At 47.3% G+C, this 17,239-nt stretch overlaps 1 protein-coding gene and 1 pseudogene across 6 annotated transcripts in view; both read right to left on the reverse strand.

Moving 5' to 3' along the window:
• Positions 1-17,239, reverse strand: part of LOC119163014 (G-protein coupled receptor-associated protein LMBRD2B) — a 222,277-nt gene that overhangs the window by 58,357 nt on the left and 146,681 nt on the right. For all 6 annotated transcript variants that reach the window (XM_075882680.1, XM_075882683.1, XM_075882682.1 and 3 more), the window contains one exon: positions 5,240-5,441. In XM_075882680.1, coding sequence (XP_075738795.1) covers positions 5,240-5,441 — 202 coding nt within the window. The remainder of the gene's footprint in view (positions 1-5,239; positions 5,442-17,239) is intronic.
• Positions 5,452-16,698, reverse strand: LOC142784048 (uncharacterized; annotated as a pseudogene).

Genomic DNA, 17,239 nt, shown 5'->3' on the forward strand with positions numbered 1-17,239 from the left:
GCGAAGTGTTTGTTGTAGTAGCCTGCTGCCTTCAGCCAAGTTTCCCACTGGGTAAAAACGGGCTCTGGAGGAAGAGGCACATCTGGCAAATGCTCTTTAAAGGCATGAACGCGCAAAGGCGCCTTAAGGAACAATGCCTTGCCTGCAGCTATTAGTTCATTAACAGAATTGAACAACTTTCTCAGCTCTTCACAGACCCGATATATCCCATGGGCAAGACAAGTGACATGCAATAATTCGGGATAAAAGACCTTGAGATGTACAGCTGCCTTGAGCATATAAGCTGCTGGATCAGTGTAGAGTCGCAGTACTCGGTCGTCGTGGAATCGGGAGGGGTACAGTATCCTCAAGGCTGAGTTCACAAAGTAGATGCTATCACCACTTTTTTTTACTAGTTGTTTTGAGCACACCAAGAAAGGTGTTGTTTTCTCTTTTCCATCGAGCTTTCCAGCAACAAAATGTCCAAGTAATCTTCCGGTCGCATCTGTTGTCTCGTCCACTGAAATCTGTATGTGTGACTCACCCAATTCTCGTCTCATTTTTGCTAACGTTTTCTCGTACATTAGACACAGGTACTGCTTGCGAAGAGTGGACTCTGATGGTATATTTTGTTTGCAGTACTTTTGCTAAAAATTCTTGAATGTCTTGTTTTCGATCTTGACCCAAGGTACGTTAGCAGCGACCAATGCTTCGCATAAGGCAAGTCGGACATATAAAAACCTGTGCCCCTGCTTCAAACATGCTCTTTTGCCACTCTAGCCGTGAAACGCGTCATCATACAGCCACTCGCGGAATTGCTTATCTATGAGTCTTTCCATGTCTCAGAACATTCATGGACGCTCGCGGTGATACGACGGATGGCTCCAAGCATGTCTAAATCGCATCACTAGAGTTCATTGACAGCACTCCATACAGCCGTGAAGTGCGCGGCCGCGTGGACAGTGCAGTCAGCGCGTGATTCACTAGGAGGCGGCGTTCAGCGACGATTTGCGAAATGTGAAGCTACGATGAGAAAATATCGACACGCACTGCACTTCATATAGCGTTTATTCAGACAGCGATGCGCGAAACTCCTAGCGGCTGTTCCGAGCAATCCTTGGCAGTTTAAGGGTGGGGAGACGAGTTTGACTGTGTGGTCCGCTTCCGATGCGTAAAATGCCTGTACACGGTTCTGAGGAGCAAGTGAGTGATGTGCTTTGTTGCTTGCGAAGAAGCATGTCACCACGAGTGCACTAGGGCATCGTTCTTGCCTGTAGTCTCGCCATAAGCGAAGTTAGGTCCAAAGACGACTCCAATGACGTGCCGCACTCGTAGACTGTGCGCCCACTCAGAGTAATATAATCGTACGTCCGGCGCACCTGCTCGTAGTAATCTGATCATGCATCTGCTTACAGCTTCATTGCTTGTGAAGAAGCACGTCGCCACGAGAGCGCTAGCACATCGTTCATGCCCGCAGTTTCGCTGTCAGCGAAGTTCGGGCTAAAGACGACTCCGATGACGCACCACGCTTTTGTAGACTGTGCAGCCGCTCGTAGTAAACTGATTGCGCATTTGCTTGCGGCTCCCAACTAAAGCGTAATTATATCCTATGTAATCATCAAGCCATGAACAGGTCACGAAGTAGTCATTTTCGAGAGCCATGTCCTCGCGACGCACAAGCAGCAGACGCCGATCTCCCGAAACGAGCATCAGGCCAATGGCGAGGTGAGCTGAGGCAACATGGCGGCCACAGCCAATCAAAGGCCTCAATGACCTTCAAACATTTGCTTTTTGTGCGCTTGTTTCTAAAGGGAGGAGCCAGCTGAGGCAGAAACGTTAGACACTAAACACGGAGAAATGCTCTTTCCGATGAGCCCAAGAAGCCGGCTCCCGGGTGCGCCCTCGCGAAGCTATTATTTTTTTAAAAATCGCCGTTTTCTTTCGATTTCCATGAAAAGTTTCACTACCATTTGCCCGCCGCAGTGATATAGTGGCTAAGGTACTGGGCTGCTGACCCGCAAATCGCAGGATCGAATCCCGGCTGCGGTGGCTGCATTTCCAATGGAGGCGGAAATGTTGTAGGCTCGTGTGCTCAGATTTGGGTGCAAGTTAAAGAACCCCAGGTGGTCTAAATTTCGGGAGCCCTCCACTACGGCGTCTCTCATAATTATATGGTGGTTTCGAGACGTTAAACCCCATATATCAATCAATTTCACTACCTAGGACGGTGAAAGAAATTTTCTAAAGCACTTCTGCGCGGTTCTCAGTGTAGATACTTTGGAATCACATAAAAAGTGCGCTCTTACCCTTCTTAAACATGGAATCAGATAGAAAAAGGGTTCGAGAAACTGAAAACTTAATTTAAAGAAAAGTCGACTTTTCTGCCATTTTTCGCGATCCCAAAGTCGCGTCCCCCCCTTAAAGCCAATATGAGCGAAACAGTTTTCTATGATGCTTCGCCGTGTCGCCGCAACAGCGGTGGCGTTATGCTCTAATGAGAACGAAAAAATAAGCAAGCATAAAATATTACGGAACCAGTGCACATTCACTTTTTTGAGGAAGATTGTGATACAGTCGAGCCCACATATAACGGCCCCACTTAAAACGAACTTTCACTTAAAACGAAAAATATCCGCGTGACCGTGAAAATATACATTGGTTCAATGCCACAAAATCGCACTTACAACGAACGTCTCGGAGCGCCGCTGATCGGTTACAGCGAACGGAGTAAGAGGTCTGCCGACTTCCCGGGAAACAAACTTCGACCATTGATCAGGCATCAACGAGGTGCCCGTACATTCTTGGTGTTAAACGCCGACCCTGCCTCCGCGCCCCTCTAGTTGCCGCTCTCCTCGACCGCTTTTGTTACGGACCCCTCCGTCCTTTGTCCCCCCCCCCCCCTCACTACTCTGAACATTCCGCATTGCCAGACGAGGCCTGTGTTTTCACACTGCCACCGTCCTTTCGAAGACCGGTCGGCCATCTACCCCGTTTTTGATCGCTGGCACTGTCGACATCGCCGGCCTGGAGTGACCAGACCATTTGCCAACATCGTCGTCCACCGACTGTATCCGATGGCCTGCATCTAGTGCATGCGTGTACGCTACCCCACTGACTCTGATAATGTGCGATTCGTTTCGTGTTTAGAACTTGTTCTCGCTCACTTCACACTCAACTCAGCATGCCTTGCGCGCGCATGCAGAAGCGCGAAAACGGCTGTTAATTTGCGTAGAATGAATCGCGAATTATCGAAGTTCGTGAGACCACGCAAACCCGCCAGCGCAACAAAACAATTTTTGACCACGGCCGCCGATTCTTTGAACACCGCCGCCTGCATTGATTCAGGCGGCCATGCACTCTTTCCAAGTTTTTCTACGTGTGATTTTCGCGGACCTTTCAAGCAGGCTACCCAACCTGCCTCTTTCCTGTGTGTTTTGGTTTTCAAGGTGGCCCTCCCGCCACATCCTCCTCTCTCTTTATCGCAACTCCTTGCCCTTCTCTCGCAAGTCTGCTCTCCTCTCTTGATCACAACCCCTTCGCCCGTCTCCACAGCTCCGCGACGCCCGCTACGCTGGCCCGAATTAGTTTCGTTTTCTGACTGGAAACGGGCCTAGAGCTGTTCCACGCGTTCTGGCATGCGTGTCGCGTGTGCGCGTCTTGCTCGCTCTTGGTGTGCATGTGTGGTCATGATGGCCGACGGGAGGACTAGCACGCTTTTTCCTGCCGCTCAACAAAACGTCGAAAGTGTGACCGCTTGGCTTGAGCATAATCCGCGCGTTCGGTGCCGCGTTGTGGAGCGCTTGCTCATAGCTGTTGACCACCTGGCAGCCAACTTGCCACTTCAGGCGTCCTGGTATGCAGCTGTGGAGATGGTGAACATTTCGCAGGCGGCGGTGACAGCTACATGCACGCGGAACTGTTTTTTGGAGGCCGACTTCGTCGATGTCGGGCCCGGTGTGAGTTTGAAGCTTCGAACAGGACCAATGGGCGACGATTTGTAGCAGCGCGTCATCGACTCCGACCTGGGACATCTGTTGCGATGGTTTAAATACGGCCGATGATGATGCCGACACTGCGGAACCGTGCACAGGTTAGGGCATTGTGAATGAAATATGTGGCGAGAGCGATTTGGAGGAATCGGATTGCGAGAACGACGAAACTTTGGAGTCAGTGCCTCATGCAGCTTATGCCACGGGCCTCGGTGAATGAGCGCCCTGCCGTTTTAAGTGAACTCGGGACCGCCTTTATCGCTTCTGCTATTCGAAACACGTGCATCACAGATTTTTTGGGGAAAAAAAAGTTTAAGTTTTCGCTCGCAACTTGTCATCTCGCTACTTTGTTCACTCGCAACTTTTTTTAAAAGCTTGTGTTTCATTTAATACGAACTTTGGGATACAGCGAACGGATGCTGCGTCACGCTCAGGTTCGTTAGAAGCGGGCTCGACTGTATATTATAATGTAGGCAGCTCGACTGCTGAAAGACGAATTCTTAAGCTTGCGCATCCTTCTTTCCCACTGCAAAGCATCGAGGTTAAATACAGATTCCTCACGTTAGTCCGCATGCGCTGTGCCAACGTCGTCATTGCTTTCGTCACCCTTTCCTAATCACAAAAAATCTTAACGGTCTTCAGCTAAGCTCACGTGTATGCTTGGTCGCCGCACTGTGCCTGGTGTTCGAGCATCAGTGAAGCATGCACAAGTAATCATCGGCAAATCCATCCCACAGGTCACTCGCGTCACATTTTCCACTGTCGTAGAATTCCTTTGGTGCTGCTTCTGGAGCACATCTTGAACGTTAAGCCACTAACTAATAGGCTATGAAACAGCCGTGTAAAAAGCGCGCAGGTAAAGCTGGCCAAAAAAAAAACAGGCAACGGATGAGATGCAAAAAACAAGTACCAGGCAATAATGATAGCGATGGCGATAGGGCTATCGCAAATTCAAATAGGGCGGGCACATAGAGAAATGTGCAAGTCTTCTGATGATGATGATAGTGGCCAGCCCTGAGTAACTTTTTAAAATCGCTATTCATTATTTTGAAGAGTTGTGAAGATATAAGCGGCATAATTTGATATGTTTTTCTGAAACATTCAGTATTTTGAAATTCATAACAATAAAATATTTGTACCTACATTAAACCAATGAACATTTGGAGAGGGGTTTTCGAAAAAGTCGTCATTTTGAGGTTTTCTAATACAACATTTGACTGTACTAAAGGCAGCGGCGTTTTTCACTATGGCCTGCTTCTGTGAGCGCCTACCTCGCTTGATGAGGTCCCTTCCCTCGTTGACCAGGTCGCCTGTGAGCTCATCGTCCGTGAGGAACTGCTCAAAGCCAAGGCAGTGGAGCAGTCGGCTGCCCAGGTGCCACCAGGTTGCCAGGCAGAGCACGCAGATAAGCGTCGGAAAGTACAGGTTGAAGCCCCGTGCCACTATCGGGATGAGGTCCAGGTGACCCATAATCTGCAATGCATCATCCACATGCTGTCATACTAGCACTTCCCTTAAGCTAATATTTCTATACCATCAAGCCCAGTTATGACAACAAAATAATGAATATCTACGATTTTCATACCTCTGGCAGCCCCCTGGCAGCCATAGCTAGCCAGAGGGTCGCCAGCTAGTTCCGATTGGGACAGCAAACAGTGTTGAAGTGACGTGTATGAGGATCCCGGGGCAACTTAAAGCTGCCAGAAGATTGCAAAATCAAACGCTGGGACAGCCAGTGTAAACGCAAACAAACACTACCGTTGTGGAAGCAAACGAAACATTGCACTACGTGTGCATTAATTTTTCTTTTTTGCATTGTTGGCTTGAAAATGCGTAACTACGTTTTCTGTAGAGCTGAAATAATATCCTCAAGCATATGCATTTGGGACAAGATCTTCTATGCTTGCAACATCACGCGCTGCTCGCCCCATTTTTGAACAAAACAGTGAGAATGATGCAAGGTGAGCTGCTGCGCCGTAACAACTTAGCAAGCTCACGTCTGCTCAGTACATGTAATAGTCATTGCACAACAAGTGCCGAATCTCGCGAAAGTGATTACGCCCGAAAAAGAGTTCAAGAATACAGTTGCACATGGCTATAACGAACCCACATAAATAGCATTTTTGGGTATATCGAACTCGTAAGTTATTCTTTTGATATTTCTTTGTAGAAGTATAGAAATTCGCACGTTTATATCGAATGCCGCGCAAGCTGGAAGGTGCGCTTCAGCAATCACCCCCCCCCCTACCTCCCGTGCTCCACGGTAGCAGGGCTCCGCGCGCGAGTTGGAAAGCGTGCTTTGGCACTCGCAGCGCCCGGCGACCTTCACGCGGCACCACGCCTCCACCAAAACCCGAAGCGCTCGAAAAATGGTAAGGGCGAGAGGACTCGGACTGCACAATCTCCAACTTGCCGAACGGCTTTTTTTTTCTTTCGTTTGTCTTCTCTTTCTCATGCTTTCTCAGAGAAGAAACGAAGGAGCCAACGTCCTCCTCCTTTTGCCTTTTCTATCGTTTCTTTTTTTTGTTGCCATTTTGCAAGTTTTGATCAGCCATCCACAGCTCACGCCTTTTTGCTGTTGCCCTTAAAAATACAATGTGGGCTTCGACAGAGATGTCCTTTGTCACCTTTGTTATTTATGCTGTATCTACAGGGACTAGAAGCCAAATTTAGAGGTGAGTTGACTTGGCCTCTTTTTTGCCAAGCAAGAGAAACACGTTGAACGGTCATTGCCAGCCTATGATGTATGCAGATTATATAGTATTTATAGCTGACAACGAGGAAGATTTACAGGGATTGATAGACATCTGCGGTAATGAGAGAGATAAGTCAAATTTGAAGTTCAGTAGAGAAAAATCAGGAATCATGATATTTAGTGATAACAAAGGCAGTGAGCATAAGATACAGGAAGTCACGCTAGAAATAGTGGATAAATAGAAATATTTGGACGTATCAATAAAGAACGAGGCTGAGTACTATGGGAATTGAGGCTAGCCCGCTGCCTTTGTGCAAGCTTTGCCGCCTTTTCTGCCGTTCTCATGTCCCGACGTGACTCCCCTCCTCCGCTGTCTGCCACGCTGGGAGAGCAAGGAATGACGTTTAACTCCTCTCACACGGTAGCGGATGTCGACTGTAAGGCCGTGTGCGAAGTCTCCCGAGAGGTATTGCGCGCGTGCCTCGGGAGCAAGTCAGATTCTTCATCACAGCTTGCGGTGAGCACCCATTTTCTTTTCCGGGCTCGTCGGACTTCACTGACTGTGCCTCGCACCAGAGGTGAATTCTCACCTTTTGTTGCCCCTTTGCATACGCTCGGCCGAAGGGTGGTATGATGTCCTAGTGCGTGGTCAAGCTATGCCAACTCGTATCTCTTCGAAGCCAACATGAGCGCCTTTGCCCTCGCTCGAGCAACCAGGCCTTGGTGGTGTCACTGTGAACCACTTTTACCACGGAGACGTGCTCGTGGCACCCTGTGTAGTATTTGTTGCCCGTGGCATGGATAAGCCCATTTGCTTTCCTGCCGCGCCTTTGCAACGAGCTGTACTGCGTTTTGGTGTTGCCACAGACAATAAAGTGTTGCGACTTTAAGGAGTATCGTGTTCTCGCCACGGCGTCGGTTAACGCGTGCCCTGCGGCTCGCTAAGACCGGACCTACGCTAGTGGCCGTACTCCTTCGGGACACGTGTCACTACAGTACATAAGAGAGTACGAAAAATACGAAATGACTAAGGGTAACAGGAATGCAGCTGTAATGAAAAATAGGGCACTGTGGAACTACAATAGGTACGACGTTGTGAGAGGGATTTGGAATGGTGTCATGGTCCCGGGTTTGACGTTCCGCAGTTCGGTCTTGTGCATGAGATCAGAGGTTAAGATTGGAAATTAAACAACGTAGCACAGGTAGACTTGCTTTGGGAGCACATGAGAATACCCCAAAACAGGGGGTACAGGGTGGCATGAAATGGACATTGTTCGAATGCAGGGAAGCTAGCAGCAAGATAGAAATTGAGGAACGATAGAGAAATATAGGAGAGGAGTGTTGGGCTAGGAAAGTTTTCAGCTACTTGTACATGAAGAATGATGATACTGAATGGATGAAGCGAATTCGAAAATTGTCAAGCAAGTATTTAAACAACAGCATAATACAAAGCCAAAAGGAAACATAGGTTAAGAAGAAGGTGAAGGAAACATAGAGGGACATGTGGAAGATTGGAGTGCTTACAAAATCCTCACTGGAGACCTACCGAACTTTCAAGCAGGAAATTGTAAAAGATCTACGATAGTTCTCGGGGTAGTTCTCTGCGCTTCGCGGCCAGAACGGGAGTATTGCAGACTAAGACGTACCCAGCTAAATACCAAGGCACAGACATGTTATGTAGTGCATGTGGAGAGGAGGAGGAAACGACAGAACATTTCATAATGTTCTATAATGGGCTCCACTCTATAGTCCAAGATAACGGCACGGAATTTTTCAAAGCATTGGGGTTCAGGGACAGTGAAGGCAAAATTGACTTTAAACGGGTAGAAAGAACCAGGAGAAGGCTGACTGATTGGTGGTTACAATAAAGGCGCAGGTGAGACTCAATCCTTCAACACATAGTGATAGTACAAAACTTTATGGCTAGGCTGCATGAGCCGTCGCCCGATTTAATGAGCACAGCCGGATACATTAATCCATCCATCCATCCATCCATCCATCCATCCAACCAGGTAAAGCCCTGGGTCTAGGAAAACAACAACATTCTCTTCTGCGTGCACATTTACTCCTCGATTCTCGCCCACCTTTGGCGTCACTGCACTTGGCGCCATTTTTTGCCAGGGCTTCCACGAATGAGCCGCCGAATTCAAAGGAGGCGTGTTATTTTGGGCCACTTGAGCGCTACGGTGCTCAAGAAGCCCGAAGAACATTTTGGTGGATGGCCCGATGCTTATCGCCGAGGCCTAATGGTTTGCCGCTGCACTTGCTGAAACATTTTTGCCGACAACAGCGGGTGACTTCCCCGATTTAAGCACTGCTACGTCGTTGGCAAAACCAATTCTGGCGAAAGCGAAGCTGTCAGTGGCCAGGACATTCAGCAGAGGATGATGAAAGAATGGCCAGAAATCTCCGCAAAGTTTTTTCCTGCAGAGATCCTAAAAGCCTGGCAAGACGTGAAGATGGACACAGTGGTCAACTGCTTCCACAAAGCAGGCTTCGAGATGGCGAAGTTGCGAAAACCGGTGAAGACGACGACAATGAGTGCATAGACATGTTTTGCGAATTGTCATCCCACTTCCTGGCAGCAGTTTCACAAGAATTGCGTGTGGACGACTTCGTGGAAGTGGACAGCAATGCCCAGGCCGACAGCTCATGTGATGAGAATCGTCCTTACGAGGTGCTGGCTAAATGCGCGTACTCTGTTGCTGAAGTGGCGGCAGTGCTTGGCGTCATTCGCCGTTGTATCAGCCACATGAAGGGCACCAAGCTGTGGCACCTGGACAGCCTTGATAAGATTGAGACTAGCGTTTTCAACATTTCAAAAACGAAAAAGCAGCCCAAGGTAGATTTTTTTCACGGAAATGAATTAATCTATTGCAACATGTGTGCAGAATCAGTTGTCATTCTTCAATGCACCTATTATAAGTGATGATCCGCTACAGGTAAGCTCTCGGGGCCTCTATTTCTTTATATCGAATTTTTCATATATGGAAATACAGTCAACTCTTGTTCATTCAAACTTGAAGGGACCTCTGAATTTTGTTTGAATTATCAAGAAGTTTGATTAATAAGAAGTTCTCAGATGTATGACTATGGGTGAGGTGACACCACACATTATGATTAGACATTGGTTCTATCAGATTTAAAAATTTTTAAAGCGTTTTGTACCCTAACTGCACGCAGTGAACAGAAAGCACAAGTGAAAGTAAATGGCCAAGTATATTGGCTATTTACTGCTGATCAGACTTTTTAAAGCAATCGTGTGTTGCCAACAGCTTTTTTGCTATATGTGCCTTTAGCACAAAGCTCTCTATACCAGTTGAGAAGCGTCACGGTTTATCATGCATGTGCTTAGTTTCAAACATTTGTTTACTAGCAAAGCCCTTTCTTTTGAAGGCCTCAGGTGCATATTTCAGTGATCCCACCGAGCTCTTCTGACTTGAAGCAATTTTTGGAGCAGCGAAATTTTCACTTCGGTGCACTTTGGAGCAGCAAAGGTTTCTATTTTGGAGCAATCTGGAGCAGCTAACTTCACATCCTGGAGAAAAAATAAGTTTATTTACATTCAGGGGCGTGAAAAATTATTTTGGTGCTTTTGTCTCCTCTGAAGAGCTAGATATATTTCCATTCATTTCAAATCTCATAAAGCCAGTCATCTTAGGAGCACTCAATATTTTTGTTGATGATGCAAACATAATGGCATCATTATATTGTACATTCTAAAAAAACTTATATAGTGATTTTCATAAAAAATAAACATAATACTGGTTGAATATAATTGTACTTCATGAAATAACATTATATACACCTACGTGGTTAGCAATATATATGATAGACGCTGTCCCGTACAGCTCTACAAACACACACAGTCGCAACTTCGTTTCCCTTAGACGACTCCAAGGATATAGAAGGGTTCTTTTTCTCTACTACCGATTATATTGCTAGGTTTAACATGGCGTCATTTAGCTAGTCTGATAAAGCCAATCTCTTCGGGCACTCATCTCTCTGTGCTGAAACTACACGACTTAACAAAATTTGTTTTCCATTCGCAACGATGTTTTATGTTGCTAGGGCATTCTGTCTATACTCTAAAATCACCCTGTAGTGTAGTAGAAAGCAGTTGCATAAAGAAAAAAGAACCTCACAGGATACCTTGTGCATATGCCTAAGACGACTAAAAGGCGAGAGCCACTGTCTTTTCATTGCGATACAATTACAAGGACATTCTCGACCAGTCTTTGCCATTGCCAGAGGCGTAAGTAAATTTTTGTTACTTTGGGAAGGGGGGAAGCGCATATTGATCTAAAGGGGGGGGGGGGGGGAGGCATGCAAGTGGTAATGTTGAGCTATACATATGCCATGGCAAAGAAAATTTCGGGAGAAGGGGGGTACGTTCCTGATGTTCCTGTTCAACCGTTCGCGTGGCAAGCAGGCATCCTACCACAACATCCCGATGTTACTTGCAGCTGCTTCGGAAAACAACACGACAGTTGAACCTCGATATATCGAATAGCGCGGCGATCGCAAAATAGTTCGATATATCCAGAATTCGATATAAAAAAATCAAGTAAAGTATGCGTCACAAACTTGCGGAAAACAACCAATGTACCAATCATGGTGCAATAAGTACTCACTTGAGGATTCAAATAAATCACTTATTGCGTCGGCTTCAACTACTGCAAAAGGGTAGCCTGCTTTTTGTTGACAATGGCGTGTTTGACAACTGCATCCTCAACGTAGCAAGGCCATCCAAGAGTGATAAGCCGGTGCCTTCAATCGTGCAGATGTGGCGGCGCACAAGGGCTAGAGCAGCTATTACTTCAGCTGATGTAGGGAGCGGGGCATCATCAGCGCTTGCGCGATCCATCTCGGCAGTGTTTTCATTTGACTGCTCAGCAGTAACTTTGTCGACGATCTCCACATCCGTCAGCTCCACTGTTATACCAGTGCTATGGTCACCTCCAACAAAGTCTTCAATGCACATGCTTTGCGGCTCGGCACCAACAAAGCTCTCCAGCTTGCTCCACGTTTCGGCGAGCTCGCCCTCTTCATCTGCGCATGCGAGCCCAGCTTCTTCCAATTCTTCTCCTAATGCCTCCTTAGGGCAGCCAATGAAGCCTGCATGCTGAAAGCAGTTGGCTATCGTCGTCTGCTTGACGTTATCCCACGATGCTTTCAGCGTTTGGATGGCACTCAAAGATCAATCTTCAGGTCTTGGCCCATCCGGAGCTTGACAAGCGAAATTTCGATCAGCCGACGCTCGCAGATTGACTTAAATGTGAGAATAATGCCTTGATCCAACGGTTGCAGCTTTGAAGTGGTGTTAGGCAGCAGAAATACCACTTTGATGTTGCTCAGCTAGGCATCGGTGTGGTGTGCAGTGCAGTTGTCGACAATAAGGCATACCTTCTTTCCTTGACGCACCAGGTCCGAATCCCATGCCTGCAGCCACTTGACGAAAATATACCTCGTCATTCATGACTTCTTATTCTAGGCATAATACACCAGAATATTGGGGCAGTTCCGCATGCCCCTTGGGGTTTGAAACTTTCCAATTCCAAGTGGCCATAGCTTCGTGCTTCCATCCATATTGGCAGCCAATAGCACTGTCACATGGACTTTGCCTTGCTTGCCCCTGTGGCACTTGTCCCCACGAGTGTCTAGCGTTTGTCGCGGAAGCATCTGCCAAAATAGGCCCATCTCGTCAGCATTGAAGGTCTGGTTTGGTTCATACTTTGCGAGAACTTTGGGCCACTCGTGAGCAAGCCACTTCTGAATTTCTTCTTCATTGGCGTCCTCACTCTCTCTCGTCACCGTCTCCCCACAATATCGAGCGAGTCTTGAATCGTTAGAGCCAACTGCTGTTTGCACTGAAATTCTCTGCGCTGAGAATGAATGCAAAGTTCTCTGTCTTCTGTTGCATGATCAATCCCAATATAAGAATATTTCGGACCCTTGCTTCTATAAACCACTTGTGAAGCGCCTTCTCAACATCTTCGAAGGCAGCTTTGCGTACACACCGCGGGTTGGAGAGCTGACTCTTCCTGGCTTTGGCCTTCATGTCACCTTTGTTTTTGAGCAGAGTATTCAATGTGCTCCTTGGTATACCAAATGCTTCTGCGACGCTCGACTTCTCCCCATTCTCGACATGCTGGATTGCTTCTAGTTTAGCAGCAAAAGTCTGAGTCGTTCGTGTCTTCGCATTTGCAGCCATCGTTACACACACCGCAACGTGCGACAAGCCTAACTCTACACACACGAACAAAACAGGGCTATGAGCACAACGGGCGATGCGACGACGGGGAGGAGCTAGTCTAACAAGTGCAGCGTATCAACCCGTTGTTGCTGCAAGAATGCGGCGTGCACACGCCGCTACGTTTAAGTGGCGCTCTCGGCGCCATCGATGTGCGCAGTGGTCATAAGCACCCACCGTGCTGCCGCTAGTTTCGAGAGTGTTGTGAAAAGCTCGCCACTTGACAACGAAGCGCGGGCAGTTAGGCGTGGCCGAGTTCGATATATCCATTATGCGTGAAACATCGTTTGAAATAAAAAATGCATGTTATTTCCAGCATGATGTAGGAACCGTTTGATATAGATAATAATTCGATATATCCGTGTTCGATATAGTGCTACGGAAAAGAAGAGAAACCGTATTGATAAGGCTGGGGATTAGATGTATTTAAAACCAGTGGTAATGGCGTGACCAGTTCACCAGCAATCGAGCAGAGACAACCTTTCGTCTTCCTCGTCAGGCACACACGCGTGTCGCCCCCTAAAGTAATATGCATGCATGTAGCATAAGCCCCGGCGGCACAAGCGCTATCTCGGCTTATCTAAATGTCAACGTCACCAGGAGAGCGGTCGGGCTTCAAGCACGCAACATGTACAATATCAGTAGCCTGTTGGGCACATGAAGGCGACGGGTTGGCAGGACCAATTTCATATGTTACAGGAGTAACCACACGTAAGACTCGGTATGAACCTGTGTAGCGAGTAAGCAGCTTTTCTAACAAGCGAACTTGACGGGTCGGAGACCAGAGCAGGACCAAAGAACCGGGCGGAAAGTGTACGTTGCGGTGTCGTTGGTCATACAAACGCCGTTGCTTCTCTTGAGAGGTCAGAAGGCGAGTACGGGTGATTTCCTGTGCGTGAGCGGCCTGAGTGATAGCGTATATAGCATATTCACTGGTCAGTACTGCAGGGGACGGTATAATGGTGTCTAGAGCCAATGTTGCTCCTCGGCCAAACATCAGAAAAAATGGAGAGTAACCGGCAGTGCCATGGCGCGAAGAATTGTAGGCAAATGTGACGTACGGCAAAGCGAGATCCCAGTCGGTGTGGTTGGTAAAAACATACTTAGCGAGCATGTCCGTAAGAGTTTGATTTAGACGCTCCGTGAGTCCATTGGTTTACGGGTGGTATGACGTAGTCAGCTTGAGTCTCGTTTGACAAGACTGCAAGATGACGGCTATGACCTTCGACAAAAAGGTGGGGCCACGGTCTGTAAGCAGCTGCTGTGGGGCTCCGTGGTGCAAAATCACGTCCTTGAGGAGAAAGTCGGCGACATCTGTGGCGCAGCTTGTTGGAAGAGCTCGTGTGATGGCATTGCGCGTGGCGTAGTCGGTGGCCAAGGCTATCCACTGGTTACACGAGGAAGACAAGGAGAAAGAGCCAAGTAGGTCCAAGACTACGCGGAAGAACGGTTCTGATGGAATGTCAAGTGGTTGAAGGCGTCCGGCGGGAAGTGTCGATAATGTTTTGCGGCGCTGAAATTTCTCACAAGCCGCAACGTATCTTCTGACTGAGCGTGCAAGCCGTGGCCAAAAAAAGGGCCGGTGTATTCGGTCGCAAGTGCGTGAGACACCAAGGTGACCAGTAGTCAGAAGGTCATGAAGTTCATGTAGAACTTCAGAGCGAAGGTGTTTTGGAATGACAAGCAGCAGGGTCGGTCCATCCGGCTCAAAACTTTGACGGTATGACACTATCGTGGAGCACGAATGAGCGATGGGACTGATTGGAAGATGGTGATTCGAGGCACTCAATGATGGCACTCAAGGACGAATCATGGCGCTGCGTATCACCGGTGCATGTCATTTGCGAAGGGAAAAAAACGCAAGGCTCGGTGTCGGTGTCAGGAATAGTGCTCAACTCAGCAACCGGGTAGCGGGACAGGCAGTCTGCGTCTTGATGTAGGTGTCCGGACTTGTACGTTACCGTGTAGGTATACTCTTGCAGTCGCAGAGCCCAGCGCCCGAGCCGGCCAGTAGGATCCTTCAGTGACGTAAGCCAACATAGCGCATGACGGTCATATATCACACAGAAATTTGTGCCATATAAATATGTGCAGAACTATATTTATGGGCAAAACTAAATTTCGGCAGCTCCAACCAGAAAACACGCTTTTAATTATGTGATGACATTAAAAAAAGCATGTGGAAATTGTGAATACAAACCTTTGCAATCTCGAGTTCGAAATGAGAGGGTGTTTAAAGAGCTTCTACGGAAACAGCGATTACAAATGCGGATATGCTGGTGGAAGGAATTACGAGAGTGAACTTCTGAATGAAGATCCGTAAATAAAGTATAGTATTAGGAATGTCAATGCGCTTCCACCGTGCTCGTGATCTTCTGTGGACTCGAAGCGTGGGAAATTAGACTGCGCGCGATGTCCAAAAGTAGATGTGACACACATTCTGGCGGCGCGTACGCATGTAGTTGTTAGTGAAAATTGCTTTAATTAGATGCCGCGCAACTCTTCACACAAATTATCAGCAGTGTTTCTGGAACAGACGACACCGCCGAAGAATATCCACCACAGTTTCACGATACAGATCGGAACAGACATCACGACAGCCTGTGAAGAGCGCGTTTCATCGTTAAGCGGACTTGCACAACAGAAGTTGCGCCGGCACCAAACACTGTGGACTACTTAGAACGCTCGTGTGACTGCTAATTCTGCGGAATAGTAATTTTAGGCACGTGATTGTGGCTTTGGTGGCCCCGAGAACAACATGAACATGTTTTGACGCACCGGCGTAGCTACTGCCAATAATAGGCGCTCCCAAATCAGACTTTGGCACAGTTCGGTGCAATTTTCATTGATATTATCAGGATGGCGCAGTAAATCTGATTTGGTGCACTTTGGCACAGTTGGCGCAAGAGTGGGATCCCTGTTATTTTTCATTTTTAGACTGTTAGGATTATGTAAGCACACGAAATTTGAAATAGTAGTGGGAAAGCAGCAGATATTTTCTGCTATGAAACTGCAAAAAGTAAGAGTTTGAATTAAGAGGCTTTTAAATACATTAAAGAATGGAGGGACAACCAAAAGAAATTGGGGGACCCTTAAGCTATGTCCTTAAGAGTTGAACACAATAGCGAAACTCAGCCCCTAGTGCACCCTTCAACCGCTAAGTGCATACTTATTAATATGTTTTGTTACACACACACACACATACACGCACACACACACACACACACACAAACGTTCGTGCACGCAAGTGCGACATGTCTATAGTAATGGTACAGGTTTTCGATCTATTTAACAACACATTTACAGAAAGTTCATGAAAATATTGTATAGCGATATGGTCCATGGTTTTGTATTATGAACTGCGTGTAAGCGTGACAGTTGCATTTGTAAATGGTCACATTCTGTCATCCGTCTAGCGTTAGTTATCTGGCGATTGTTCGACTTGTTCTTCTGGAGACCTCTTTCGGCCAACAGCAACAAGCATCGCCTTATGGTTGGTGAAATGACAACTGCAGAACTTCACTTCTTTAATGGTGTCTTGAGAATGAAAAGCTAAATCTATGCAAATGTTGTGGTTTGTTGAAATGGCATTTGAAGGGGCATAAAGTCTCACAATGCCTCACAGATGGCAGCACATTATCTAGTGTTTGCTGTTTGTTTGATCAACGCCTCTGGAAAGGGATGATATGTTTTCCGCTAGATGGACATATTTGTCCATTAATAGAGCTGTTTGAAGGTTACTATGTGTTATGACAGGTAGATTGCCACTATCCCTCAAGAGGAAGGTACATAGCTGCTTTATCTTACCGGTACTTAGCTATGGAGCAGAAACCTGGAGACTTACAAAGAGGGTTCAGCTTGAATTGAGGCCGACACAATGAGCAATGGAAAGAAAAATGGTAGGTGTAATCTAAGAGACAAGAAGAGAGCAGAGTAGATTAGGGAACAAACGGGGGTTAAGGATATCATAGTTGAAATCAAGAAGAGGAAATGGACAAGGGCTGGGCATGTAGCGCGTAGACCCCGCTGGTCATTAAGGGTAACTAACTGGATTCCCAGAGAAGGCAAGCGGGTTAGGGGGAGACAAAAGGTTAGGTGGGCAGATGAGATTAAGTTTGCGGGTATAAATTGGCAGCAGTAAGCACAGAACCAAGTTAACTGGCGCAACATGGGAGAGGCCTTTGTCCTGCAGTGGACGTAGTCAGGCCGATGATGATGATGATGATGTGTTTTTAGTGGCGATGGCAAGACTATCCTGGCCTTTTTCGAAGTAGTTTGATGGCCTCACAAATGCGCCTACAAATCACCGAATGGGCTCGTTTT

The sequence above is a fragment of the Rhipicephalus microplus genome, unplaced genomic scaffold (assembly GCF_043290135.1).
Source record: "Rhipicephalus microplus isolate Deutch F79 unplaced genomic scaffold, USDA_Rmic scaffold_13, whole genome shotgun sequence".
In the NCBI taxonomy this organism is placed as follows: Eukaryota; Metazoa; Arthropoda; class Arachnida; order Ixodida; family Ixodidae; genus Rhipicephalus; species Rhipicephalus microplus.